Source organism: Syngnathus leptorhynchus, chromosome 16 (genome assembly GCF_054491065.1).
Source record: "Syngnathus leptorhynchus isolate UIUO chromosome 16, UIUO_Slep, whole genome shotgun sequence".
Classification (NCBI taxonomy): domain Eukaryota; kingdom Metazoa; phylum Chordata; class Actinopteri; order Syngnathiformes; family Syngnathidae; genus Syngnathus; species Syngnathus leptorhynchus.
In genome coordinates, this window is record NC_141210.1 from 8,605,437 (window position 1) to 8,631,886 (window position 26,450).

Genomic DNA, 26,450 nt, shown 5'->3' on the forward strand with positions numbered 1-26,450 from the left:
TTTTTTTTTTTTTACTTGACTTCAAGCGCTCAAGGTTGAGGCAAACTAGTCAAGTTTTTAATCTGCCGCTTTAACAAAAATGCATTTAAAAGAGATGGCAGACTAAAAGTTTGCATCTTTGAAAGAAGAACGACCGAAAGAAACCAAAAGCCATCTCGGGCAATCTTGAAGTGTCCAGTGTGTCCACAGAGCCAATTTGGTTCCAGCAATTAGAGCAGCTTCAGACGAGCTGAAACCTCCCGAGAGCGAGCGCTGGCTCGTCTTGGCTGCGGATCCCGATGAGGAGACCGCTTTGAAGGACAGCGGCAACTCCAACAACTTGTGCTGACTACAAGCGCTTCGGTTGCGTACACACGCAATCTGCTAAATTGGAGGAGGCGGCGGAGGGGGAAGCAGAGTCAAGCAATAAGCGTTATCAGTAGGGTCTGTCGGGAAAGGAACAGGCCCAGCCGCATTTTACACAATTTTGAATTCTGTAAAGCTTTTTGCACATACGCCACAACGATACAATACACACAAGACAGAGAGCGCTTGAGTTTCACGACGACCCGCCGATGTTGGCACGCTCGCTGAGGCTTACAGGTGCGCTCTCAGCACGCCTCTGGACTCACCGCTGGGTTCCAGCCGTTGAAGCGAGCCTCCGGGTCGCTGTCGGCGGGAGACGTCTGTCCCATATCCACCTGCTAAATGCAAATTGGCAATTAAATACAGATGAAGAAATAAAACAAGGGAATTGAGAACAAACACTGTGATTGGCACTTTGGCCCGAGGAACACTTGAGTAAAATGACAAGCTTTTGGCAACAACAATAAAAATTGCAAGCAGTCGACTTTGTGGCCTATAAAAAGTAGTTTGCTTTTACATTATTCTTTGTCCAAAAGTGACTGTAGCATACAGCAGTTGTTTGAAGGTGTGGCCTTGAGTATTCTGCGAGTGGCTGTTAGAAAATCTGCCCCTTCAAACGCTAACCCCCTCGCCCACAGGTGTTGCCCTCCAACAGTGAGAGCAGTGTACTCGTCTGTTATCTGCCATCTCGCCACCCTGTGTGCCGTCACGCTTCTGCCTCTCTAAATGTTTGGTGGTCCCAAAAAATTCTGGTCACGGCAGCAATTCCACCGAAGGGGAATAATGCAGCTAAGATGGCGACGCCCCCTTGCCTCACCTCACTTGGACTTGTTTTATGCTGCATCAGCAAGGGACCGTGTTGATGAAAGCGCCGCTTACTCAAGCGGCAAGTTTGAAGGAGGGAAGTTCTCAGAAGACTAACACTAGGACCAGACCAAGGTGTCAGTGACTGGAAAAGCCACGGCACCAAATAGGTTGCTGGATGTTGGTGGAAAACGGACTTCCGGGCTATCCCCAAAAACGGCCCACATGAAAGAAGAAAGCCAATCGCTTGTGTCGACACCGGCAGGATTGCTGCCAGCAAATACGAGGTGGCATGCCAAATCTCCGGCAGGGACGGAGGCGCCGCTCAAAAGCCTCGACGGCGGCCGCATGAACTCACCGCTTTGGCCTTGCGTATGGCCAAGGGCTCGCGTGGGCCGGAGGCGCCAACTTCTCGCAGGGTCTCAGTCAGCTGGCCGGACCTGCAATGGAGCCGTGGTCATGGGAGATCACGTGAGGGGCAAAAGACAAAGCTTGAGTTTGGTTGGCAGCCTGCCTGGCTTGGCTTGCGCAGCGACATCTGGCACCGTTTGCACACTTTGCATCTGATCCCAGTTGGACAAACAGCTGCCCATCTCCGTACAACCTTTTGAACAGCGCACGCCTCAATCAGCAACCGCCTCGTCACATCAATGCCGCAAGCTAATTCCGTGCTCAGACGCACAAGCTTCACTCGATTTCAAAGCTGAGAGGCAAATCAAGTTGGTAATGAATTTATGTTGCTTCATTGACCTGCTCACGTTGCGCGACCATGTCTGAGCTGGAGCCTGACTTGCAGTTACAGCCGTGAAACTTGGAGCTGGGGGTGCACGGGTGGGAGTTCAGCTACGCAATCTCGGGCCTCAAAGTCAACAGGTGGATGAGAATAATTGAATTATATGTCTGGAGTCTGAGGCTCTAAGATCAAAGCTGTGGCAAGTTAGGCCAGAGTAAGGCGCATGCGCGCGCACTCAAAGAGATGACTACGAAGAGCCTCAGAAGCTGCAGCTCGCCTGATTAAAGTAGCCTGACATGAGTGCACCAGCCTGACCTCCAGGTGCAGGACCAGGAAATCAGTCTGACCTTGGGACGCGGAACCAAGCTGACACACCTTTGTGCTAGCCAGAGGGTTTTTCCTGATGAATTTTCCCACCGCAAGTACGGTACGACTATCACAGAAAAAAAAGTCAGGAGATGGGGTGAAAGGTTAAAAGTTCTCACATGAGTATGAAAAGCACACACATGAGAGGAAAAACAAGGACATAAAAGTGAGACCCAAGAGAAGAGCCATCAGCTCAACTCAGCAGTGAACTTGACAGTGGAAGCAAGATGATGAGTTTGCTTTGCTTTCTTTCCAACTACACGGTCACCCTTGGTTGAAGGGATTGTGACGTCACCGAAAAGTGAAGACTGCTCACTCATGCCAAAGCTGCTTGGGATGATGCATTTGTTTCCACAACATATGAGCCAGTGACTCTATCTTGTGGTGTCTTGGAGGACTGCACGACTGTCTTCAAGAGGTTTCCACTGGAAGCTTTCATAATGTTGTATAAACAGAGCCAATTGTTGCTCAGCTGAGCTCAACCTTTAAATTAGCTCCGTTGTTGCGTCACTGAGGGGAAAGAATTCCGCAGCAACAATCTGCATGCCAGAGAGCGGCTATGTTGCCTGTCTTGGCCAATAAGGGGGCAGTATAATACAAGGAGAACAAAAATATGCCTCGACTACGACATTGGTTTCTTTACTCAACTTCATCTATTTATAGAGCACTTTGAAAATGAGCACAGCTGCACACAAAGTGCTGTACGAAAATTAAAAACTAAATCAAAAACAGTCAACACCATAAAACACTACAACAATGCAGAGTGTAAAGCCAAGGAATAAAAATGTGTTTTATGATGAGTTTTAAGGATTGGTTGAGCAGTCCATGTGGAAAGTCATCTGCAGCTAGAGTCTAGCTCAAATTGGATGTGAGAAAAAAAAAGAGGAGCTGAGATGAAGGCAGAAAAAAAAAAAGAGGAGCTGAGATGAGCAGCTTGTGGCGCTCTGGTGCTGTTTTGCGTCTTGAAAAGTCCAAATGGACAGCTCGGGCAGAGTGATGTAAGGAGTGGGCAATGCCTTCCGCTCTTCACATGCGGCACCGTTGAGCAAATACTCGACGATTGCAATCTGGAAAGAAGCCCCCAAGTGCGACGTTTTCATGCAGATGAAGGAGCATCGCAAGCAAGCGCTCGAGGAAATATTCAGTGTCACAGGGAGGAGACGCATACTACGAGAGGGCTGGCGTTGGCGTGCACTCATATGACTCACGTCCACGGTGGTGAGCGACTTCAACATGGACAATGTGGAGCAAAAGCTTACCTGGGAAAAGCTGTGCTTGGCGCTGAAGCACTTCTGTCTTCTCGCAAGGGGGCAGCCAAACTGTCCTGGGCGCCGTCATCCAGCTCTGCCGCCACCCAGTCAGGTAGAGTCACCTTGCTGCGCTCCAGCGAACCTCCGATGGGTGGCTCGTCAAAGTAAATGGACTAAATAAATCACACAAAAGAGTCCATTTAGGACTTCTCAGACAATCGGCATTTTTCACGTTTCGACGCCCAAAAGTGCGTTTTATCCTCGCAATTGGTTATCTTACCATGTAAGCGGGTAGCGTCTTGAGGTTGCCGCGTTGCGGTTTGCTGGCAAACGGGCCTTCCAGGACGCCTCTCTTGAGCATGTGAAGAAGCAGACGGGCATGCAGATTGCGGTTCTCGTGACCCGCCAGACTTGAACTACACGTTGCCGGCTCGCACAGCTTCTTGACCCACAGGGCACAGTGCTGGCGCTCTGTCAACGACAAAGACGCGCGGGGTGGGGAGGATAGTCAAGCAAAATTGACTTTTGTTTATAATTGGGTTCCAACACTTTGGAAAATATCCTGCACAAGTTCTCTATGGAACAATGTCATTCAAACTCATTGACTATAAGTTCGTACCGGTCTTGTTGGGGTGTTTGAGGACATATGGCTTCATCTCCACAACAAAACTATTCAATTCCGAGTTCAGCTTTTCCAGCGACCCCTCATTTTGGTTCATTCTGTCCTGAAACGAGAATCGCGATCGGTTCGAGTTGTGAGGCACTCGTAGCACAACATTGCATCTCGGACACGCAATGTTATTTTTACGTTTTTGGATCCGAAAGACATTGACAGCAAACGAAAACATTACAGCGCCTGCAAGCTAACAACCAAAACTGAAAAGAAGTTGGCGTAAAACTTTGCCGGATATTTTCATTCCTTACAATGCAACATCCACATCATTAGCGCGTGAAAACAAACGCGACGAGCACTGAATACATTTTAGTTTTTTGTTACCTTGAGAAGCGCTGCAGTCCCGAGTTTGATTCAAAATCTTTGCGTCTCCGCGCTACGCCACTTCCGGTTTCCACAACGGTTGTTATGGAAACCTTAGTTTACTAAAAATGTAGTACCGGTTATGGCCACACAGCGACGTCAAACTGCAACTTGCTACGGTGGCATATGCTGCATTCAAAGACTGTCTGTATTTCGTAAAACTCTGGTTGTTGGTGTTCATTTAAAATTGAGACACAATTGGGCTCTCAAGAGTGTCACAACTTAAATTTAGTTAGAATCGGTGCTCTATGTACAATTAACAAGTTATTCTACGCGGTGCTCGGGTTTGTAACAGATTGAAGCACTGGCTACAGTAAAATCCCATACTCTTTAAACGTATCGTGGTTAACGTCAGCGTGAATGAAAAAGAAGCGCTCGCAGTGGTTGCAGTGGCTCAGACAGAGAGGAGGCGTGCGAGCTGTCAAGAGCGCTCCAGCAGGAACCGCATCACTTGACAGTAGCGGTGAAGAGGCAATAACTTCACACAAGTTGACGCTGTCGACTTTTTTTTTTTTTAGTCCCTCCCCCTACCCTCTTCCATAATGGCTGATCACCACCTTTTACATTATAACGACTCAGCCGGGGTTGGCAACAAATTTGCCCGCAAAGGTGCTTTGCGTCAGAAAAACGTGCACGAAGTGAAAAACCACAAATTCACCGCCAGGTTTTTCAAGCAGCCGACCTTCTGCAGCCACTGTACGGACTTCATATGGTGAGTTGCGCTTCACCTTTAACCGCAACTTTTACTCGCAGCGCTGACTCGTTTGATTGCCTTGCAGGGGATTCGGCAAACAGGGCTTCCAATGCCAAGGTAAACTTTGAAAATTTATTTCATGTTGCGGACTTTGAATTGTTTATGTGTGGCCCATTTAGAAGTAGAGTAAGGTCATTTAGCCTTTTTACAAATAAAATGTACCATTAAAAATGTTGGCTTAAAAATTGGATCGACCCAGGAAGTTAGGTCAAATATGCCCTTGTTTGTGCAAAACAAGCCAGGGAGTTGGGTCAATTGTCAGTCAAATTTTTGACTCAACTTTGCTTGTTTTGAAGCACGCATTTTTTAAAGGGGGTGTGCAGAAGATTTTGATTGCAAAGCCAAAACCATGTGAAACTTGCACGTTTTAATTCACACACGCTCGACACGTTCACAACTCACAACAAAGTCTTCAGTGCTTGACATAGAGCTTCCTGGCATAGTTGAGGTACTCGACCAATGGGTGCCCAACTCGAGGGCTGTAACTGGCTTCGGCAATTAGAAAGTTGACGCGGTCGTGGCCATTTCTGAATGGAAGATGTAGGTTGGTTGACCCCTTTACTTCCTCAGGTTCCCCTCCAGCTTGTGGAAGCCAGGGAGAGTCGCAGGGCCACCAGGTGTCAAATGGCGAGTCAGTTAAGACCCAAGACACCTCAGGGTGGAATTGAAAGACTTACTCAAAAACAAGAAGGTCACGCCCTTCGTTCTGGTCTTGATTACCAGAACCAGACTGGGCAATGTCAGAACTGCTCAGCGGTGCTTCTGGATAGACATAGCGGGGAAGCTTCCCCTGGCTGCTCGGCTGGTTCAGAACGCTTTGAGGGCTCACCAGTCCAGAGTATCTCCACACGTCCGGCCGTTTGGCACTGAGGCTGCGTGTCGCGGGTTGCCACACGTTGCTCGGGTCCCAAGGGAGGTCCTCACCGGTCACCCGGTTGCGTGCATTGGGAATTTGTCAATTTCCGTGATCTGCAGCGTGACCGGGTCGAGTAAGTCAAAAGTTGTTTGAGTGAAATGGAATCAGCTGCAATCAGATTCACCTTGTTTTACTGGCAAACCGGCACAGAGAAGAAAACAAACCAGTGAAGCACTGCAAAGAGCAAGTGGAAGCATCACCCTTTTACCCAAAACAAATATTGCATAATTTGGCAGTTGCAGTTTTTTCCCCCAGATCTGCACCACACTGCTGCAGTTGTCTAAAGTCACATTTTTGGGTGACAAACATTCCTTCAAATCCCTCCGGCATCCAGAGGCCTCAAATGAGATTTAAAAATGTCTGCCAACAATATGGTAGGAAGGAAGGAAGGCCAGCGCATGAATAAAACATACCATAAAAGCACTGTGAGAATCATGGCTGCCAGCTGAAAGAAAAAAAGAAGCAGCCTTCACCCTGACCGAAAGCAGCCCTGAAATGGCAGTGGCTCACCTGCCTTTCTCTCACCTCGCAATGGCACACCTGCACCTTGACGAGCAATTGGCGCTCAGCAAGGGGCGGGTTCTATTCAAATTGTATCTCAGGCTCATTCGCTTCATTTTGGCTGAGCACATTAGAAATAGCAATGTAACAAATTGATGTCATTGACTTGATTCAATTTCATAGAATTGTAAACAAAGTAAACATATGGCTACGCACGCATGCCAGCGTATACACACACACACACACACACACACACACACACACACACACACACACACACAGATTTTGTCTATGGCGAGGCTTCCTCTGCAAAAGCTTTGTACTGACCTTCGGAAGGTTTCGTCACTCTGTGCAAGTCAAAATGATTTGTGTGAGTCCTAATCGGATCAATATTTTTTGTCTTCACGGAAACAGTGAATCCGATTGCAATTTTAATACGAACCCTGATCGGATTGAAGAAATTGTAACATGTTTAGTCCCATTTGAGTCGCAGGACATCTTGATCGACTCCCTTCAGGGATTCTAAAACAGTCGGCCGAGTTTTCCCGCCATGATCTAGCTAGTCAAGCGCTTTTCCTTAAAGCGCGCCACCAGACCATTCTCGCTTTTCGCTGCTGAAAATGTGCTGTGCGGTTCTGCTCGGCCGCAAACGACGGCTGTCTGCTTAAGCGAGTCATGTGCTCCTCACGGCACACAAAGACGCCTAATGGCATGGCCTGAGTGCAACGAGGCACCTTTTTCATCATCCCTCATCATTTCCAGATGAGCAGGTGTGGCGGCGATTGGGCCAAATTTGAGCATTTTGCCGACGTTGCGATCCGAGTCAGGTTTTCAGCATTGCCTGTAAGCGGCAGCATTGCGTCCAAGCAAGTTCAGAACATTCCCACATCATTAAAAATCAAATCTGATCAAGTGAAATGCCTCATATTGGAAAGCCTTTCTAGAAATGTTCTGTTTTTCTGCTTAAATGTAGCACGTACAAAGTTTGCTGCCCAACGTCAGCACAGCTGCTCGCAAACGTCCTCAGCAAGCATGAAAGCTCCATTTGGCCCGACTCCGGAAAGAGTTGCAAGGATTTATTTTTAATTCCCAGATTGTAACATTCCCCATAATCCGGGATATGACTGTCTGTTGGCGTGTCACTTTAGCTAGTGGCATTTGAATACGTTGCGGCGGTTCAGCTAGAAATTTTCATTGGAGTGATTCAGCCACTGAACCTTTAATTTGGGGAAGGAATAAATGAGTGACACAGCTCGCATGCATTTCCATCTTTTATTTGTTGCTTTGCATAGATCAGAAGAGGAGGTCGCTGAGTGCTTTGCTCACGGATTTCTATGCAGATGCTTGTCTGACTGGCGTCCAATCCCGGGTGGTCGCCCGAACTCACTTGGGTTAGGCGACCCGAGTCAAAGATTTTTTAAAACTGTCATTGCAGGGCTGTCATTTTAATAGTGTAACATTGTTGCTCGTGCCTATGTCACCCATCGGAATCTAATCCGGGCCCATGCCAAGGTTACTCCTTCGCCACGTCTCTCGCAGACCGCCAGGAAGTGAATTGGTAGTCCGCTCCGTGGCGGTCGGCCCCCTGCAGCCTTTGAACTTCGGCGTCTGTGGGCAATAACGCGGATATCTGGAAACTTGAGAGGATAGCCTTATGTCTGGAAATAAGAAAAGTGACCAAACGCAAGGCTGGCTCGCGACGGAGGAGGAGGAGGAGGAAGGAGACGTTGGAAAAAGAAGCCAAGGAGGAGCTGTCCAACGTGATGTCCGGGAGGGAGGTGCTCTTACGCGCACTTGTTAGTGCCGGCGTTTGCAATTTTGCAGGCTGTCACTAACCAAAACAACAGCACCTGCAGAGGCATTTAAACAAATGAAGCCAAGTGCGGACTGGACGTCGTTGTCAACATCTCCCTCCTCCTTTGTCTCTCTCGCGATTACGAAATGGCCAAAATGGAACGTCTCAAAATGGCTCAGTTCCACTCCCGTACTTGATGTTTTCAGCTTTTATCATCAATTCAAAGTCAAGCTTAAGACACCACTTCAGCCGGATGAGGCGGGACGCATGTTGCCGTGGTAACGGCGCTCTTTTACCCTTTTGTTTTGAGGACCTTCAGCTTTGGCGTCGACATTTTGGAATATCCAAAGCAAGCCGCGATGATTTTTCCCGCCTGCCCGTTTCCCCGCGCAGCAAATGCAACCCTTCATTTCATATCGTGTCACTGCGCTGTGCTTACATAACCCAAAGTCATTTGCTGACATTAAAAAGAACCGAGCAGTCTTTTGGGGAGCCGCCACTCATCCGGTAGCGGGCACTTAATTGTCGGGAGCGCCGCCGCCGCTGCCGCCTTTTTTGCTGAGACGCAAAGCTGTGTAATAAGATGACACATGCACTTTCCCTCATGAGCTCCCTTTGCAGCAAAACATGATTTGAGGAAACAACAAGGAGACGCTAGTCTCGTATTACTCAGATGCGCGTGTGAAGCAAATGCCAAACATACACAAATACAACAAGAGTAGTGTTTTATATGCTTCACGTATTCCTTTAATATTAATTTCATATTCAGATAATTCATCCCTTTCCACCATTGATTAATACGTATGTGGCGCGATTGCGAGCTTTGCGTACATCCCCAGAATGTAAATGTTTTAGAGTGCCTCATTGTTGGCTGGGGGGGGGGGGTGATTACCACAGAGAGCCAGCACGCAGCCCAGCGTTTCAGACTGGAATTGTTGCTTCGTTGTTGCGACAACTCTAGAAAGCGGAGACAATTTTGAAGCCTCTTTTTTATGTAACTGCGTGTTTGTTTGTTGTTTTTTTTCCAATTACTCACTTTTTAATGGCAGGATTGTTCACAACACTTTTTTGTGTTGCGTCAAATTTAGGAGGTATATCTTTCTTCACTTTGCAGAACCTTAAATTGACCCAAAAAATAAAAGATGCCCATCTGTGTTGTATTGCATAGACAGACTGAATCAGATTTTTCATTGCTGCCCTGGAAGAAGGCTTGCAACAGTTTTTTATTTTTTATTTTGTCATGCCATTAATCTCAGCAGGGCACACTCGTGTCAGCATCCTTAATAGACCCACAAAAAAAGATAGAAAGGACATCATCAGCATGAGACATTTAACCCCATTAACGCTCCTTCCTCTTATCCACCTTGCCCATCGGTTGCCATAACAACATACAATAAACCCTCACGTCTCGGAGCGGCGCTGAATAGATCAATAACGTTGTACCGTCCGTGCATCTGTCTATGTGTCCGTCTGTGGGAGTGGGTGTGTGCATGTGCGTGTTGTGTGCTTTGCCCTTTCCTCAGGGGGATTTAGATCAGAGCGAGCGGCTCACCTGGGCGCAGCGCCCCTCTGCAGCTGTGCGTAATTAATTTGAAGATGATTACATTATTTTGGCCTTGAAGAGATTTTCAGTCTTGACCCGCATAAAGCAAGCAGAGCGCCGCTGCCGGGATGCTTGAGGACGATATAGATGAGAGACAAAGAAGAACCGAGAGGCAAAGATAGAGATGAGTCCAAGTTTGGGCAAAACTACCTTAACTTCGAAAAGGGACAAGGTGCCTACTGCTAGCTAGCAACGCTCACGCTAACTAAGCCGGCTACGTCTTCACTCTTGCTCTTTGTCATCGATGCATGCAATTAGAAACCTGTCACCTTCTTAGTGTCCACCTTCTTTCCTAAAGCATCGCAAAACGGAAAAAGGAAGAAGTGTATTCTGTCTAGAGATAAATCTAAAATCTAAAAACATCCAGAAAGGATAAATAATAAAAATATTGCAGTGGAAAAAGAAACACATTGAGTGGGGTGGGGACACGGATGGACTCCAGCAGCCTCAGAGTAATATTTCTGCTATTTCTGGAGCTCCAAGGACAAAGATGCAGGGGGGGTGGAGGCGATGTGTGTGTGCCAGTTTTCTGAAGCGTGTGTTCCTCCTTCCTGCTCCCGTGGTGCTGGAAGCCTGTGTGTGCGCGTGTGTGTGTGTGTGCGCGTGTGCGCGTGTGTGCGTGTGTGCGTGTGTGCGTGTGTGCGTGTGTGCGTGCGTGCGTGTGTGTGTGTGTGTGTGTGTGTGTGTGCGTGCGTGCGTGTGTGCGTGCATTTTGAGGGTCACCAAGTAAGAGACTGAGGCTCAGCTTTTAGTCAGCATCACACCTCGCTCTCACTCTCTCTTTTTTTGATCTTCCACTCCATCTGTCTACATCACAGGAAACAGACTCCGTGCTGTAAACACATCAAAATATGCAAATTTGCCCCCGCGTGATCTCACACGCATGCACGCACGCCAAGCTTTTTTTTCCTTCCCGAAAGCTCTCAAATGAAATTATGGTGGCAGCATTTCATTCAAGAACTGTTTGCTTGGAGAAAATGCTGAGTCGGGCAACTGACATCATGTCGGTAATTGTTGACGAGGGAAATACAGATTTTGGTGTTTTACAGGAATATCGATTTCTTTTATTAATAAAAAAAAAAAATCAATGGAAAGGTCGCAAGTGTTGATTGAAAGGAGCTTGCAGAGCCGGACTCTGCTTCCACTAAAGGCCCCATAAGGGTGCGGATGCAAGCGTGTGGATGAACGCAGCCAATTAGCTCAACACCCAAGATCCAGAGTGATGAGAGGACCCATGCCCTCCCCCCTTTCTGTCCATCCAGTGCTGTGAATCAGCATTAAAGTTGCTGAAGCAAGACGACAGCGGAGCCGATTGCTTTGGGCTCGCAGCGCAGCGGCCAGGTTTTCTGGCTCAAGTCTCTTGACCTCAATACAGCGTGACTGCCTCTATCTGGGGCTTTGCACTTTTCATGCCACACGCACGCACACACACACACACACACACACACACACACACACACACACACACACACACACACACACACACACACACACACACACACAAAGTCCACTTAAGAACGTCACAAAGAAGCACACAGTTGGTTTGCACTCAAATGCACTCTCCAAGTAACAATTTAGAACTGCCCTTAGTGTCTTTTTGGCGCTTCAACAAGGAATCACACCACCAAACACGAGAGAAAGCGGGGAAACTTACAGCACTTCCATCAGTTTGGAGTCTATTGGAAAAGACGACAAAGTGCATCTTGTCATTTTTGTGTTTTGCCACCTCAAATGTCAGCGTGCACGTCTTGCTGGTGCCTGATGTTGCCGTGTGTGATTCTCAGCATCTCGCGTGCCTAGCCTTCTTTGGTGTGTTTCTGAGTGTGAATGTCTCTCCAACATTGTGGGGTTTTTTTTCCTGCAACTTACAACCTGCTTTTCTATGATGGCCAAAGGTTATCGTGATTCATCCTAATTTTGGAGCCACTTGCCTCGCCGCAATCTGATTCATACGATTGCATGAGCTGGCCTTTGATTCACGCTACTTAGCTGAGGCACCACTAGAAAGAAGTGTCACGCCGAGTAAATGTATATATATATATATATATATATATATATATATATATATATATATATATATATATATATATATATATATACACATACACATACACATACACACACACACACACACACACACACACACACACACACGATGTGACGCCATTCGTCGAGTATCAGGAGCAATGAAGTTGAGGAGACGTCCTCCGAGGCTCAAATTGCTCTTCTGATATCACTCAGCTTGTCGTCTTGTGCTCAAGTGCGCCATAGTTTCTGTTTCTGACGACTCATGATCATATTTTGGTGGCTGGAACAAATCAGAGTTGAGATGAACGAGGGAGTTATGAAAACGATCCTATAAACAAAAAACCCAGTCTTCAGAGCTCAGCTTTGACTTATGGTGAGAAAATTCAAGCAGAATTGGACTCCTTCTGTGCAATTGGAACCCCTCAAGAAGTTCATTAAGCCCACCACCTCCGACCCCACCACTGGCTGTGTTTCAGCATTTATGCATCATTAGCTTGCTGCTTTTTTTTAGCATGTGTGTTTACATGTGCGCTTGTTATCGCCTCCCGTTGACACGCTGTCTCCATTACCGTCTAATTTGGTCCCCGTGCAGCCGTGTCAGACTTGAGAGCGTCTCGAAGGCTCCCAATTAGTCAGACGCGTGACATTACGAGCGCTGTCGCACTCGATACTTGGCAGGTGATACTTGGACCGTCTTCCTGCTTGTTAGAAAAAAATGATGTGAAAACAAAAAAAATGGCTGCCTTTCAAGAAGACTGACAGCGAGTATGCAACATCATGTGCAGCTCTTGCTTGTGCTTTTGTGTCCAAGCAGTACCATAAATGTGGAGCTGTGTGTGTGTATGTGTGTGTGTGTGTGTGTGTGTGTGTGTGTGTGTGTGTGTGTGTGTGTGTGTGTGTGTGTGTGTGTGTGTGTGTGGTCATGTTTGAGTTATGATGCTTTGTCATTGTATCCACTGTGTGACTCATAAATGTCTGCCAGCCAAACACTCCTACCTGTAGTTTATAATAATTGATCCCGGGCTCTCCTCGTGGATTTGGAACACAAAACAAAGCAATGATCTGCACTTGAATCTATCTGCATATTTTCAGAATTTCAAAAGAGAAAGGTTGAGCAATCATCAGTAAGGTGCTTATACTGGTTGCTCTATGCTGAAGATAAAGAGCATATGACTATCGTTTGCTAGCTAACTTAAAGGCAAAGAATTGCTCATCACCTCGCGCGCACGGCGGCTAAATGGACTTGCGCCCTGCCCTCGCTTCTTTTCTTCCTTTTCACACCACTTGGCTTTGCCTTTTCAGACATCTGAGCTCGTGGGGGCCTATTGCAAGATAATCACAAAATTCTTGAGAACTTTTCCTGCTTTTGTGTGAGGAGAAAGCTTCAGCACGCTTTTTCCAACTTCTTGTCGAACTCACTGCGAAAGCTTACAAGGTCGAGCCACGGTATGCAGAGTGCCTTCACATGACGTCATTCTTTCCCTGACACTTCACTTGTGTTTTTGTTTTTGTTGTTGTTGTTGCGGCCCACTATGAGCGTCCGTTGGTGGGTGTTACGCTGGAGATGGTAAACAGATATGCTTGCTTGCTAAGGTTCACCCTTGAGCTCCTCAAATTTTCATGAGAACCCGACACAGGAGGCCCGCAGGAGCGATGCTTGCTCGCCGCTCTCCCGCTGGCCTTTTGTATGAATCTCCCATCTTGTTTTGTTTTTCCCTTCATTGTTGGCAGGCCGATGACACAATTCCTTCTCTATTCTGTCTTTGCACGTGTGGCATGTGCCAGCTTGAAATGGGACATACTTTACAATGTTTTTCCCTTTCATTGTGGCAACATCTGAGGTTGCATCCGCTCATCAGGGCTTCAGATCGACTGGTGGTGAATGAGCAGGTTCCGGTGGACGTGATGCTAATTGCGAACCTGACACGCCAGATCGTTAGCTTGACTCTCACATCCATCTGGGAAGGTGCCAGTAGAAACAGTTTCTGAATAAAAATCGGATGTTCCATCTCGGGAGACATTATTTTTTACGCATCTCACCTTACATTTTTTTCTCCAGAACAGCTGGAGCAAAGTGCAGCACGCTAAACATCTGACTGATCACGAGATGGAAAAGTGGACATGGCCAAAAGATGTGTGGGCAGGAGAAAAAAACCTGACGACTGGTCTTTACATGCCGTCACAGAAGCCAGGATGATTTGTGCTCCTCAGCTGGTAGAAGACGCTTTCCTGTTGTTGTTGATGGGATGTGGAAAGATCAAGAAGAGGGGGGGGGGCAAAAAACAGCTTTTTTTTTTTTCTCAAGGATTTAATAAAGTTGTGAACTGTTTTCTTTTTCTTTTTTGGTCTTCTGCCTTTAGATTCAATGGAAGAATGAAGCGTGCCGTTTGCTTGTGGGAGTGCACTCACACAGTCAACCATCTTCCATCTGTTGCGGGCCTTAAGGAGTCCAAAAATCACATTTGGTGCAATGCGAGCGAGGGGATGACGGGCGAGGCCTTGTTAGATAACATTTGTGTTGGGCCATCCACACCAAAAACTCTGAGGAAGACGTGAAAGCTGAAAAAAGCTGGCCATGTGTTCCTTTGGACTCCTATTTTCTAGTAGTTTCAGTTTGTTTGTTAATTTTTTTCAACATTCCAGCTGATATTTTAGCCCCTCCACTCACGGCAACGTTGTTCCTTGTTAGCGAAATAGTGCAAGATTGCACCTAAGCACTACATTTGGACCGCCTCAACTGGTTGCTCACTGTTGATGGTCTCCAGAGGTGAAAAGGCAATTGGAGCCACTTGTGTGTTTGTGCATTACAATGAACGGCCCTCCTTCGGTGATAGGAGCCACTTGTGTGTTTGTGCGTCGCGACGGACGGCCCTTCCGTTTTTGACATCTCTTTCCCTTTTGTTTTGCAGTGTGCTGCTTTGTAGTTCACAAACGCTGCCATGAGTTTGTCACCTTCTCCTGCCCCGGAGCCGACAAAGGTCCCGACACAGACGTAAGTTGTGAACCCTTTGGCCAACGCTCCGCCGTGCCCGTCTATAGAACAAAGAACGGGAGATCATTTCTTCTTTTGGGGGGCCTGCGGTTAAGGCGTAAATTGTCAGTGACTCGATTTGCTATTTCTCATTGCTGATTATTAAAGAAGAGAAGAAGCCAGACGTTGAAGCTTTCTTTTGGTAGCGTGTTGCTTCTCGTGTGGTGTGATGGGATTAAATCTTCTGCGGCTCACTCTAAATACTCCAAGGGGATGGCAGTGTCGGCAACTGCTTTGAAAACACTTTTGTTTTGAAGTCATGATTTGCCTCCTATTGTGAGCGGAAAGCTCAACTTGGAAGCATTTCTGCAACACACATCGATGCACTAACGTAGCAGCTCACTAAACCTGAGCTAGACTTATGACTTAATAACACCCGTGTGCCCATCCATCCATGGTACCACGACGCCTCCATCTCTGCTCATCATCTTCTGAATCAGTGCGGCGTCATCGCTTTCTCTGACACGCTCACGCACGCGGTCGCCCCCTTTTCACTCCCCGGGTCACCAGAATGGCGTCATGCGGCTGGCAGATGCTTTGATCAACTCGCATGAGGCAAAGGGAGCATAATTGCCTTTCATTCGGCCTGTCGTGTAGCGGAGGCGGTTCGTTTTGTGTACCGTTTCAGGGCGTCAAGGAGCACTTGGGAACCCGTGACTCAGGCCGCCAGTGACAATAGGGAAGGGAACGTGTGCACCAGAAGGGCCCAAAGGGAGTCCCTTACAAATCTCCCCTTTTTGATAGGGCTTCATTTCATGTCAGCGCTAGATTTGCAGGAGATTATGCTTTGCATGTCGCTCGCTCGCAACGCAAAATCCTCTTTGCCACCATCTGTCTTCCTCCCCTGATGAGAGACACGGCTGCGTGGCGTTTGACAGTGTGTGTTAGCACATTTGCGTTCGCACATTTGCATCACGTGTCCCTCCATATTGGGACTCCATCAACTTCAAATTGATTATCAGGATTTTTTTTGTTTAAATCCAGTACCGTTCAAAGCTTGTTATGATGCCAATAAATCACGGCAACACAAACTCGCTACCACACACAGACAGCTAATAACCGAGCTGTTGACCGAGAGCGCTGCGTGCACACATGGAGAAGGAGAAAAAAAGAAAAACCAAATAGATCACACACAAGATTTGGCGCACACTTCCAGTCTGGTAGTTCAAAATCAGCTGCAGCCAAACGTGTACAAAATCAGCGGCAGTTTGTCACGTGAATTAGCAGAGGCTCACTTTTGCCAAAAATGTCAACAGGGACGTGAACACACTTTCCGAAATCCGCCACATGGCCTTTGTCAGATATGGTTCATCCCAAAAAATTCAAGGCTTGCGTCACACTGACGGGCCGTTGAGCCGACACGTGACGCAAATTCTTCTTTCTTCCCTTCTTTCTCCTTACGCCGTTCTCGAAACATGTGCCACTTGCAACTATTGTCTCTTCTAGAAATCAACTCTTTTCTTCAGCGGGCATGATTCTTGATTATCAAATGATCATTTAGCTTTGTTTGGATTTGTTGACAATAACCAGAGGGAGCGTTCCACCTTTGCACTTTCCATACAATATTAAGTCTCAATGTGCTCCCAACGGAGCCTAGCATCTATATTTAGCAGCCATCCTAATGTCAGTCTGGATTAATTACATCTCCCCAGTGCGGCGGCGGCGGTAACCTGCAGCAACAGCTGGAAGAGCTACAATCGCTTACGCAATCGCAAATCTCTTTCACTCTCGGTGCTCGGTGAGCAGAGAGACGCTCGAAGCGCCACTGAGGCGGACCTTCTCTTGCCTCATCGACACGTGGTGGCCCTGAGATACGCCGACTTAACTTGGATGGAGACCTTTTGGCGTGTAGAGGTCGCCCCAGAGAAAAAATTGCTCCATTAGATTACATGTGGCAATGCGCTCAACGTGCTTGCTCTACATGTCTTGAAGCTGGAACATTTTTATCTGACAGATAATACATTATCTGTATTAATAATACTGTATATAATTCAGTATTGCCAATTTCAATTGTAAGATAATACAAGACTATATCACGCAACATTGCAACGTATTTTATAATATTCATGAATTGAGGCTTCGGTGGAATATTAGCTTGAAATGAACAAAAAAATCTGTTTAGCGCCACCAAGCTTTTATAAGTCAAACTTCAAAAGAGCTCTAAAAGCTGACACGGTGCAGGCGTTTTTGAGAACGATGGCTTGGCAAGTGTATGCGTAACTGCGAGCGAGCGAGCTCTTGGCAGCATGTTTGGCGAGCCCTGCAGGTGTCCGCATTCAAAGACAGTGAGCCGCCCTTAAACAAGAGTAATGGCTGCTTCAAATAACACAGACTGTGTCCGTCCTCTCTCGTCTGTCCATTCGTGCCTCGGCTAATGAAGCCATTATGTAACAGCAGCATGTACGCTTTTTCGTTGTGAATGTTATTTGTCCCCTTCCTCGTTACGATCGCTTCTCGATTAAACTCGGAAGCCATTTTGCCCTAGCGGACCCGAGACGACGGTGTGGCGGCTAGCTCATTTCGTTTCCTCCCCAGCCGGCCAACTTGATGGAAACGTGTACGTTTTGGAGAACTGCGACGATGATGCGCCCGTGCACTTGAAATAAGACGCGCATGCTTGAGAATGCAATTAGTGGAAATCCTCCAGCACTCTTATTACTCTGTGGGGTTTTTGTTTTCTCTCCCCCAGACACTGGAGTCAGTGTGCTGGCTAATTAAAGGCTGATGATCATGAAAGATAAATTGGAGTTAATCGCACCAATCAAAGCGCATGCCAATGACGTCCGACTAATTAGTGAGCGCACGGAAACCGTTTTCATAACCTTAAATGTGCTGAGACGTGCTCATCTTGGCAAGGCAAAGAAACACAGCAAGCGCGAGTTGTTAATTTGGCAGACGACCGCAAATTGGTGGGGCTGCACTGCGGTGGGAGTGGAAGTGTTATGAATTGGGTCCTTGGAGGCCGTCCCCAACCCGGGTCATTCATGTGAACCCAAAACGCATACGTGCACACGCCAGAGTTGTCCCGGCCAGTGGCATAATTTAGAAAAGATCAAATCAAGGAGAATTGACAAAACCAATACACTCACACAGAAACTGCTGTCAGCCACAGCTCTTGCTCACGCACTCGCATGCATACTCACTGATGTTACATGGTAAGTCCCGCCTCTTCAAGGCACATGCACGTACACTCACACGACATTGTTTACATTATTTCCCATACGTGGTATGGTTGTTTTTACATGTTCCAATATGTTAACCATGTATTAAAATAGCGTTTTAATACGTTTATTTTACAGTGTAAAACGGGGGAAGTAGGCATTATTTGGTTGTATTACTTTTCTGTTCGTGTTTGAGCGTCTCGCAGTGACATGATCGCAAAAGGTTACAAGAAAACCACGCTTACACACACACACACACACACACACACACACACACACACACACACACACACACACACACACACACACACACACACAGAGCTGCCCTAGAAATGTCAGCACAACAGGTTTTTTTTTTATTTGAGAGGAAGCTCGTTTCTTTGAAAGGTGGACTCAAAATAAAAAAGTTCTGGTGACATGTTTACCTCTCCTGGGTTTCATGCACCTGGCGCTGACCCAATTTGATTGTTACGGTTCCTTAAGAACAACCGTCCGCTCTATCTTATCGGCAAGAAAGGGACGGGAAAGGCTGGCGAAGGTGATGGGCTCTGTTAGCAGCTGAAAGGATCCAGGAAAGGCTCAAGGCTCCTTGGCGATATGAAGCACAGGAATGAAAGCGTTTCGAGTGTCGCAAAGATTTTATCCGATTTAGCTAGCTTGCTTTAATGAGTCATTTAGCGGCGCCGCGCCAACGAGAGCCTCCACCTCGCCGTGAATCCGGCTGAAGTAAACGCTAGCGGATGAATCCGTGGGCTCCACCTTCGCCCTGCAACTTTGTCAATGCAAATAAAAACTATTTTAGTCAATGTTGACGTCGTGCTGCGCCTTCAAATGTCATTGTTTGATGCGTCGCTTGCTGTTGACATTTCTCCAGTCCTAAGTTAATTTTGTTCTTTTGGTTGTGGCTAAATTGCAAGATTAGCAATGGATATGAGTTTGCTCAATCGATACTTAAGAGAGGAGACATCGGGCGCTACTTTTGCGTGTGGACTGACTGTGCGCAGGGGTGGACTTTTCTGTCATTTGGCATTTTGGCACGGTTAGAAATGTCCGTTTGCGCTGTTGTGGGACTGAACACCAGGCAGTGACCAATCAATTCCTCGTTCCCTCTAAATTCAGCGCATAGGCATGTAGTCTGCAAAACTACAAATCCTGGACCTTGACTTCAAAGTGCCTCAGCAATGTTTTTCAAATTACAAGCCAGTGACTTTGCTTTGAAATGTCTCAAATTCTCCTGTTCTTTAAGTGTCTTAAAGCCCAATCAAGTCATGCAATAGAAATGGTTGGATGTAATTTAATGAATAGTTTATAGAGCTAACGTACCTACAGTTTGTATAGAAATTTATGGTCTTGCTAACAAATAGGTAAACAGCGCATGCATGAGTGCGTGCGTGAGACCACAACCAGGGAACTGACCTATTCCAGCGTCTGGAGGCGGAGGCATAAGCAGCTCATTGTTTAATGTCACCGCCAGGGCAAGACCACAGGGGACAGCAGTAAGGGGCCGGTGAGATGCCCGCAAAGCAACCATGGCTTTTTTGTTTTTTACCTGAATTGAGATCTAAAAATTATGTTTTCCCTCGAGCACTTTCCCTTGAGCACCATCCACGGCATCTTGTTTTGACCACAAATATTCTCTGCCTCTTTTTCTTGCTCTGACTTGCATTGCATCACTTCTAATAGATCTTAATGCTGCGGATTTGCCGGTTTGCTGTAAAAAATAAATACATATATATATATATATATATATATATATATATATATATATATATATATATATATATATATATATATATATGTGTATTGCTTCAAAAATCAGCGATATAGTTGCATCGCGAATAATCAACCTCTCTCTCGCAGCCTAAATTGCCCTGTGTTGCTATGACAATTTAATCTACTCTGGGCCTTGAGAATCAGTAGCACTGGCCAATGTGATATAGAATTGAGAAATTTGTCCTCCCAGGACTATTTTCAATTCTCTTATTGTCAGTTGGAGCAAAACCTCTGCAGCAATGCAAAAACCAATAAGACTCGAAATCACCTGCAGCTATGATGAGCCAGAAGGATCGTATGCACATCGGATGTTCCAAAAGATCAAAACAGCACAGTTGTGTGCCGTTATGTTGCGTATTAATTTCGTGTTGATGCTTTAGAGAGTTAGATTAAATCTGCTAAATGCGGGCTGAAGGCCGCGGCAGCAAATGCATGGCCTGCTCCCACCTTTTAATCTGGCCCTGCTGTTTTTCCTCATCCTAAACAAGCTTCTGTTGTATCCATTCACAGCTCAAAATTTACCCGTGACATTTTTCAACCCCACTGCGGCTCGTCGCGGGCCTTTTAACAAGTGCTCCAAGTCACGTTGTGGGCGCGGCCGGTTTCCCTCAGATAAAAGTACAGACAAAACACGGCAATCAATTTTGCCCACGAGGCGGCGGGCCCTGGTGTTACGCTGAGCTTTTCTGTCTGCCGCCGTCTCCCCGATAAAGCTCCGCCGGGGACGTGGCGGGTCTCGGAGGGCGGTCTGCTTCCCACCCTGTCCTCAACCATTGCACACGCCGACTGTCATCCAATTTAACCGCCCCCACCCCTACCCAGGGGAAATTATTTATGGATGTACACGTGCGAGTGTTTTGAAGGTGTCGCCTGACATGCTACTGTTTTTTGGGCCAAACTAACAAACTTATTATCTCTCCAAAAACATCAAGAACCAAAGATGAACATTAAGAGATGAAATTACAGCCTTTGCTTCTGTAAAGGATAACAAGCGGGATGAAAAGGATTTGACATTAGTTGACTGAAAATGAGGCAAAAACTAGACTGAGCTGAAATGATTGCCATGTTTGTGGTAGACAGTGGAATTATATAGAATTATATTATATAATTATATATAAAGGCCAGGGCAACCAAAATTGAGTTACAAAGCAGGAGTGCAAAGCTGTGTGAATTTATCTTGAGTGAATTGTACTGTCACAGGTCATCATATTGTCTCATGTCATCACGTTCTTTCAATTTATCGGAGGAGTAGAGATCGTACGGATAATCCGACCTTCACCACTCGCTAACACCTTGAGGATTAGCGACCCACCGTGGGCCGCTCGCTGATCTTTTGCCGTTAGAGGAACAAGTCTCCGATTAATTGACAGATAGGAGAAAAAGGATGTCAGTCAACAAGTAGGCGAGGGCCTCGGATAAAGTGATGAGATGCATAAACTGTCTGTATTTTAGTTGGTTGGGAGCAAATCTGTGCTTTCACCGCTTCCGATAAAGGCAACAAGGAACAGCTGTTCGCCTTACGTAATTTCCCCAAAGTAAACAGTGAGCTCGCGCACACGTAGCATTTGTAATTGTCTGTAGTTTCATTTTGACATAGCCTTATTGGCCTGTGGTGTTCCCCAGGTGTCAAATCCGAGACCCCCATTGTTCAATCTGTACATACTTAGAAATTGAATCGAATCAAATGAATTGTGCTTCATGGAATGCCACGCATTTATTCAAAAATGATTTTGAGTGGACATTTCTAGGCACGATCATCACTTCTGCCCTCATTGTACAAGATAATCAAATCCCAACACATTATTGTCGCAGATGGCCACTGTGGATTAGCACGTGTTTAATTACATCCCCAGCTGCAAAGGAGCTCGCACTCTTTTTATCTTATGTATGTCATAAGCTTCATGCACAAACTGCAATCGCCTGGTTTTGTTGCCTTATTGATGTCTCCGTACCCCAAGAGCTCTGCGCTCTGTGCGTTCATCCTTGGCCGTGATAAAAGATGATTACGATTCAATCGTGTGAGTGTATTGCAATGATAATGATAATGGATGGTGATGTCATTGTCGCTTCTTAGCGACATCCTCTCTTCTCAGATAACATGAACGGGTTTCTTACGTAGTTGTGTTTATCCAGGTTGTCGCTCTGTCAACAATTCCATGGAGTTGATCATATTTGTTCAAATTCAAATCTGAATCTAGGTTGTCTATCGTGCGACCCCCCCGCCCCCATAGGCAATCTATGTCGACACACGTTTAGACTTCTCAGGTTGTGTCATTTGGCTGCTGAACACTAAGCTTCAGTGTTCTCCTGTCGCTGGCGACCGATGTGTTTTCGGAACGGTCCGCTCACGGCCGTGGAAATTAAATTGTAATGAATGAGAAGTCTGCTTGTGAGAAAACCTTGTTGAGCAAAGTCCAAACCAGATAAATTTGGATGTGTTCCAGACTGCAAGTATAAGAGCTGTCCCTAAATTTAGCCATGCTATAAGTCAACATATGTCGGCATGTGTGAGAGAGACACGGGAGGGGGAGAGATGGCGAGCAATATCCACCTGGGGATCCTTTCGCCTCTGTTTCCATGGCAATGTCCAACTGATTAACGTGCAGGTATGTAAAAAGAAAGTTTTCTGGAGTGGAAGCGTTAATAAAAGCTCGAATAAAAGGAGGACTGCGTGCGGCAAAGTACCTCGGAGAAACAGAGGATGACTGATGGCTACTGAAGTTCTGCTTCTCCGCATTTTGCCCCCTTAAAAGTTTGCCGACATTCTTCAATGCAAGTGTTCACCGCATAGCCATTTTGTGCTCTATTTATGGTTCTTTTCTACACAGTGTTGCATCAACGATGCTTAATGTTGGGCTTCAAAGCCGCGTCAAACTGGACTCAGCCATAATACAATTTTGATTGAATGCTGAAAGATCTCAGAAAAGCTCTCAATGTAAAACAAGCTTCACATCCTTGTTGTATTTGATGATGTCAATTGGGTTGCGATGAAAGATGCAGGCTGCCAATGTTAAAGGGCCAAACAGCGTCATCCCGCTCCTTGAATGACACCATTGATCGATCATGCGCAGTCTATGTCCCTGTCCTTCACCTCCTCCGAAGTGCAGATCCACGGCCACGCTTGGCGGCGGCGTGCCACTTTGCCACTGTCGCCGTCTGGGATGGGGCAAAATAAACGGCCTTCGGTCCTTTCGTTTGGGAACAGGGCGAGAGAAGTCACGGGGGAATGGCATCAGTGAGTGGGTGGAGCTTCAGTGGATGGCAAAGAACCAATTCATCATTGTTTGGACTCATCACACATAGTTTGGGCTCTTGAAGGCTCGCATTTTCTCTCAACTGCAGGAGGGAAGTGATCCATTTGCGGTCCTGTACGACTCGGGATCTGATCCCCAGCCAAAAATAAATGAAAGAAAGCTGGTCATGTGCCGTACAGCGCTGCCCAGAGGTACAAGCGCCTTGATAGCTGTTTCAGACATCAGAGCTGTCGTTTGATTAATTTGTGTGCTTCAAGATACGACTGGTGGTCTTAGCGCTAAGGTGCTAAGTATGCTTCCTGCTGCGGTGTTTCCAGGATCCCCGGAGCAAGCACAAGTTCAAGATCCACTCCTACGGCAGCCCCACCTTCTGCGACCACTGCGGCTCGCTGCTCTACGGCCTCATCCACCAGGGCATGAAATGTGACAGTGAGTATGGCGCCCGCATGGCTGCATGGTCGCACGGCCACATGGCCGCATGACCTCTCTCTCAGGGCAGATGGGACAGTCACAAACTGACCTTACGGCACAGTTTCCACTCTGGTGCCTTTTGCTCTGTTTCAACGTACGACCCACGTTTCTTATGACAGCAAAGAAGGGCTACGGAAAGTCAACAACTTTGCGTACCCTTTTGGGGCATATCCTGGTTCACTGCATATCAAATGGACAGACAGATGGATCCTCCCCTCAGTCCCCCATTTTCCTCCCCCACATCACATTTCTTGGCTCTGGCAATGCCAGAGCCCTAATCTTCCCAAATCATCTCCATTCATCACCTCTCACTCACTTTCATCTCCTCTTACGTACTCCATCCATCTGCCGGTCTCACTGATCACGTATGGGAATGCCAAGGGGGCAGAACAAATTGCTATAGGGGAGGCTATTGAGAGTCCCCCCTCAACAACCCCCTGCTACAACTTGTCCTTGTAACCTGGCGAGGTGTCAGCCAAACAGACACAGGAAAGGCGGAGTGGGCTTTCAATAAGAAATGGGAAGACGTCACGTCCCTCTCACCATACTTTTGGTAGATATGCTTACGGGACACAACATTAGGTACGCCTAAATCTGCATGAGCATTTTGATGGACTTGTATGTATGAAGTCTCTCATAAATTAAACAAAAACTCTCAGGGTGTGCGCACATTTAGCCAAGTTCACTCGCCGCATTCATCTTGAGTGCAGTGCTATGACACTTTTGTTTAAAAACTAACACCTCTCGCTCTCCATCCAGCCTGTGACATGAACGTGCACAAACAGTGCGTGGTCAACGTGCCGAGCCTGTGCGGGACCGACCACACCGAGCGCCGGGGTCGCCTCTTTCTCAAGATTGAAGTTGGCAGCGACAGGCTACACGTCACAGGTGGGTCCTTGTGGTACGTGGCGGCTAGTATTGCCACCTATCCTGGGTTTTCCTGATTGGCCCAGAATTTCATGGTCTGTCCCAGAAAAAAAAAAAAAAACGGGACACTGAGATGTCCCGGATTTTTGTACATGTGTAAAATGTGTATTGCAGTTTAATTGTAGTGTGCCTACATCCATAAACTTGTGCACAGCCTTATTGGCTACAGAAAAATGACGTAGCATACTCATTTGTGGTGGTGGGGCGGCGGGCAGTGGCGGCTCATTCGGAATGGTGAGATGGAAGAAGGTGATGACAAGGCCAGTAAAAAAAATATATAAACGCTCGACATGTTTTAACAATGAAAATAGAAGAAATGCGCTATGTGGCTAAGATTATGCCCAGTTGATCTATTTTATGCTAGCTGCTCCCTGTGTCCAGCAAAAAATCTCAAATATGAGGGTAAAGCCGCATTAAATGATCACACCAAGTCTAAAAAACATCAAAATCGAACCCAAGAGCCAAGAGCAGCGAGCAGCAGAGACACAGGCAAGCACAAGCAAAGCACTCACCACACTCTAAGTCTAAGCAACCTGGTAAGCTGTTTGACATAACACTTTACATTGCTACATTTGGGTATTGTTACAGACTGTGGAAAAATTACATTACTTATTTTTATTCCACATAAGTAAACCGAACCCAATTATTTATTCCCCCTTTTTTCCCCCAATACTGCCCCCAGGTGTCCATGACAACAAAAACTTTGAAAATAAACCAAATATAATAAAGGCCTGCTATTAAATTAAGCAATTAACAAAATAAATAACGAGTAAGTATCATTGCAATTAACAAAATAAATAACGAGTAAGTATCATTTTTACTAATTATAGCTATACAATTTCAGCGTAGAAGGCCGATTTTTATCTTGGGTTAGATGCGTGAAAGGTGCCATTGCTTACAAACGAAAAAGTCGATTCAATGGTCTAAATTTACAGGAATTTTGTCAGACACAGGTGGCAACCCCAGTGACGGCGGATGGAAGCCGCTCCCCTGCTGCGAGCGGGAGACGTTGGCAAACATTGGCAAACATTTAGGAGCCCTTGGAGTCTCTTAAGGGCAGCTCGGTGGCACACTGGTTAGCATGTCCGCCTCACAGTTAGGAAGGTGCGGGTTCAATTCCACCAGCCCTCCCTGTGTGGAGTTTGCATGTTCTCCCCGTGCCCGCGTGAGTTTTCTCCGGGCACTCCGGTTTCCTCCCACATCCCAAAAACATGCCTGATAGGCTGAATGAGCACTCCAAATTGTTCATCTCTGTGTGGGCAACCAGTTCAGGGTGTCCCCCCTACTGCCCGATGACTGCTGGATTAGGCTCCAGCAGGCCCGCGACCCTCGTGGGGACAAGCGGTACAGAAAATGGATGGATGGATGGATGGATGGATGGATGGATGGATGGATGGATGGATGGATGGATGGATGGATGGATGGATGGATGGATGGATGGAGTCTCTCTGCATGAGCGGATGGCTGCTGCACTTGCAATATGTGCTTCAAAGCGGAAGCGTAATGCAAAATTGACATTGAAAGCAATTTCAAAAGTAACACAGTAAAGGGAAATATGTTCCTCAAAGTAATGTTCTCAGTCGAACTGAGTTGAGATGGCATCACTCCACTCAGGTGGCCCAATCCCCCCCCCCCACCGCCACCATTTTCTCCCAGAGACTACAGTTGAAGCGTTTCCGTGGTGACCATTGTGATACACGCG

The 26,450-nt window shown here is 46.7% G+C and overlaps 2 protein-coding genes across 6 annotated transcripts in view; one reads left to right on the forward strand and one right to left on the reverse strand.

Moving 5' to 3' along the window:
- The window catches only part of cep112 (centrosomal protein 112), a 43,602-nt gene extending 38,989 nt beyond the window's left edge, over positions 1 to 4,613 (reverse strand). For 3 of the 5 annotated variants that reach the window (XM_085934741.1, XM_085934742.1, XM_085934739.1), the window contains exons 1-6: positions 4,496 to 4,613; positions 4,118 to 4,223; positions 3,779 to 3,969; positions 3,508 to 3,671; positions 1,508 to 1,589; positions 612 to 683 (exon numbers count right to left, since the gene is read on the reverse strand). In XM_085934741.1, the coding sequence (XP_085790867.1) occupies positions 612 to 683; positions 1,508 to 1,589; positions 3,508 to 3,671; positions 3,779 to 3,969; positions 4,118 to 4,217 (609 nt within the window). In that variant the 5' untranslated portion in view covers positions 4,218 to 4,223; positions 4,496 to 4,613. Of the gene's footprint in view, positions 1 to 611; positions 684 to 1,162; positions 1,269 to 1,507; positions 1,590 to 3,507; positions 3,672 to 3,778; positions 3,970 to 4,117; positions 4,224 to 4,495 lie in introns of those variants that run through there. The other 2 variants (XM_085934740.1, XM_085934743.1) reach the window with 2 other exon arrangements.
- A 331-nt stretch (positions 4,614 to 4,944) lies between these two features.
- The window catches only part of prkcab (protein kinase C, alpha, b), a 31,868-nt gene continuing 10,362 nt past the window's right edge, over positions 4,945 to 26,450 (forward strand). The window contains exons 1-5 of the mRNA XM_085933022.1: positions 4,945 to 5,246; positions 5,314 to 5,345; positions 15,041 to 15,123; positions 23,668 to 23,779; positions 24,581 to 24,709. Coding sequence (XP_085789148.1) covers positions 5,077 to 5,246; positions 5,314 to 5,345; positions 15,041 to 15,123; positions 23,668 to 23,779; positions 24,581 to 24,709 — 526 coding nt within the window. The 5' untranslated portion in view covers positions 4,945 to 5,076. The remainder of the gene's footprint in view (positions 5,247 to 5,313; positions 5,346 to 15,040; positions 15,124 to 23,667; positions 23,780 to 24,580; positions 24,710 to 26,450) is intronic.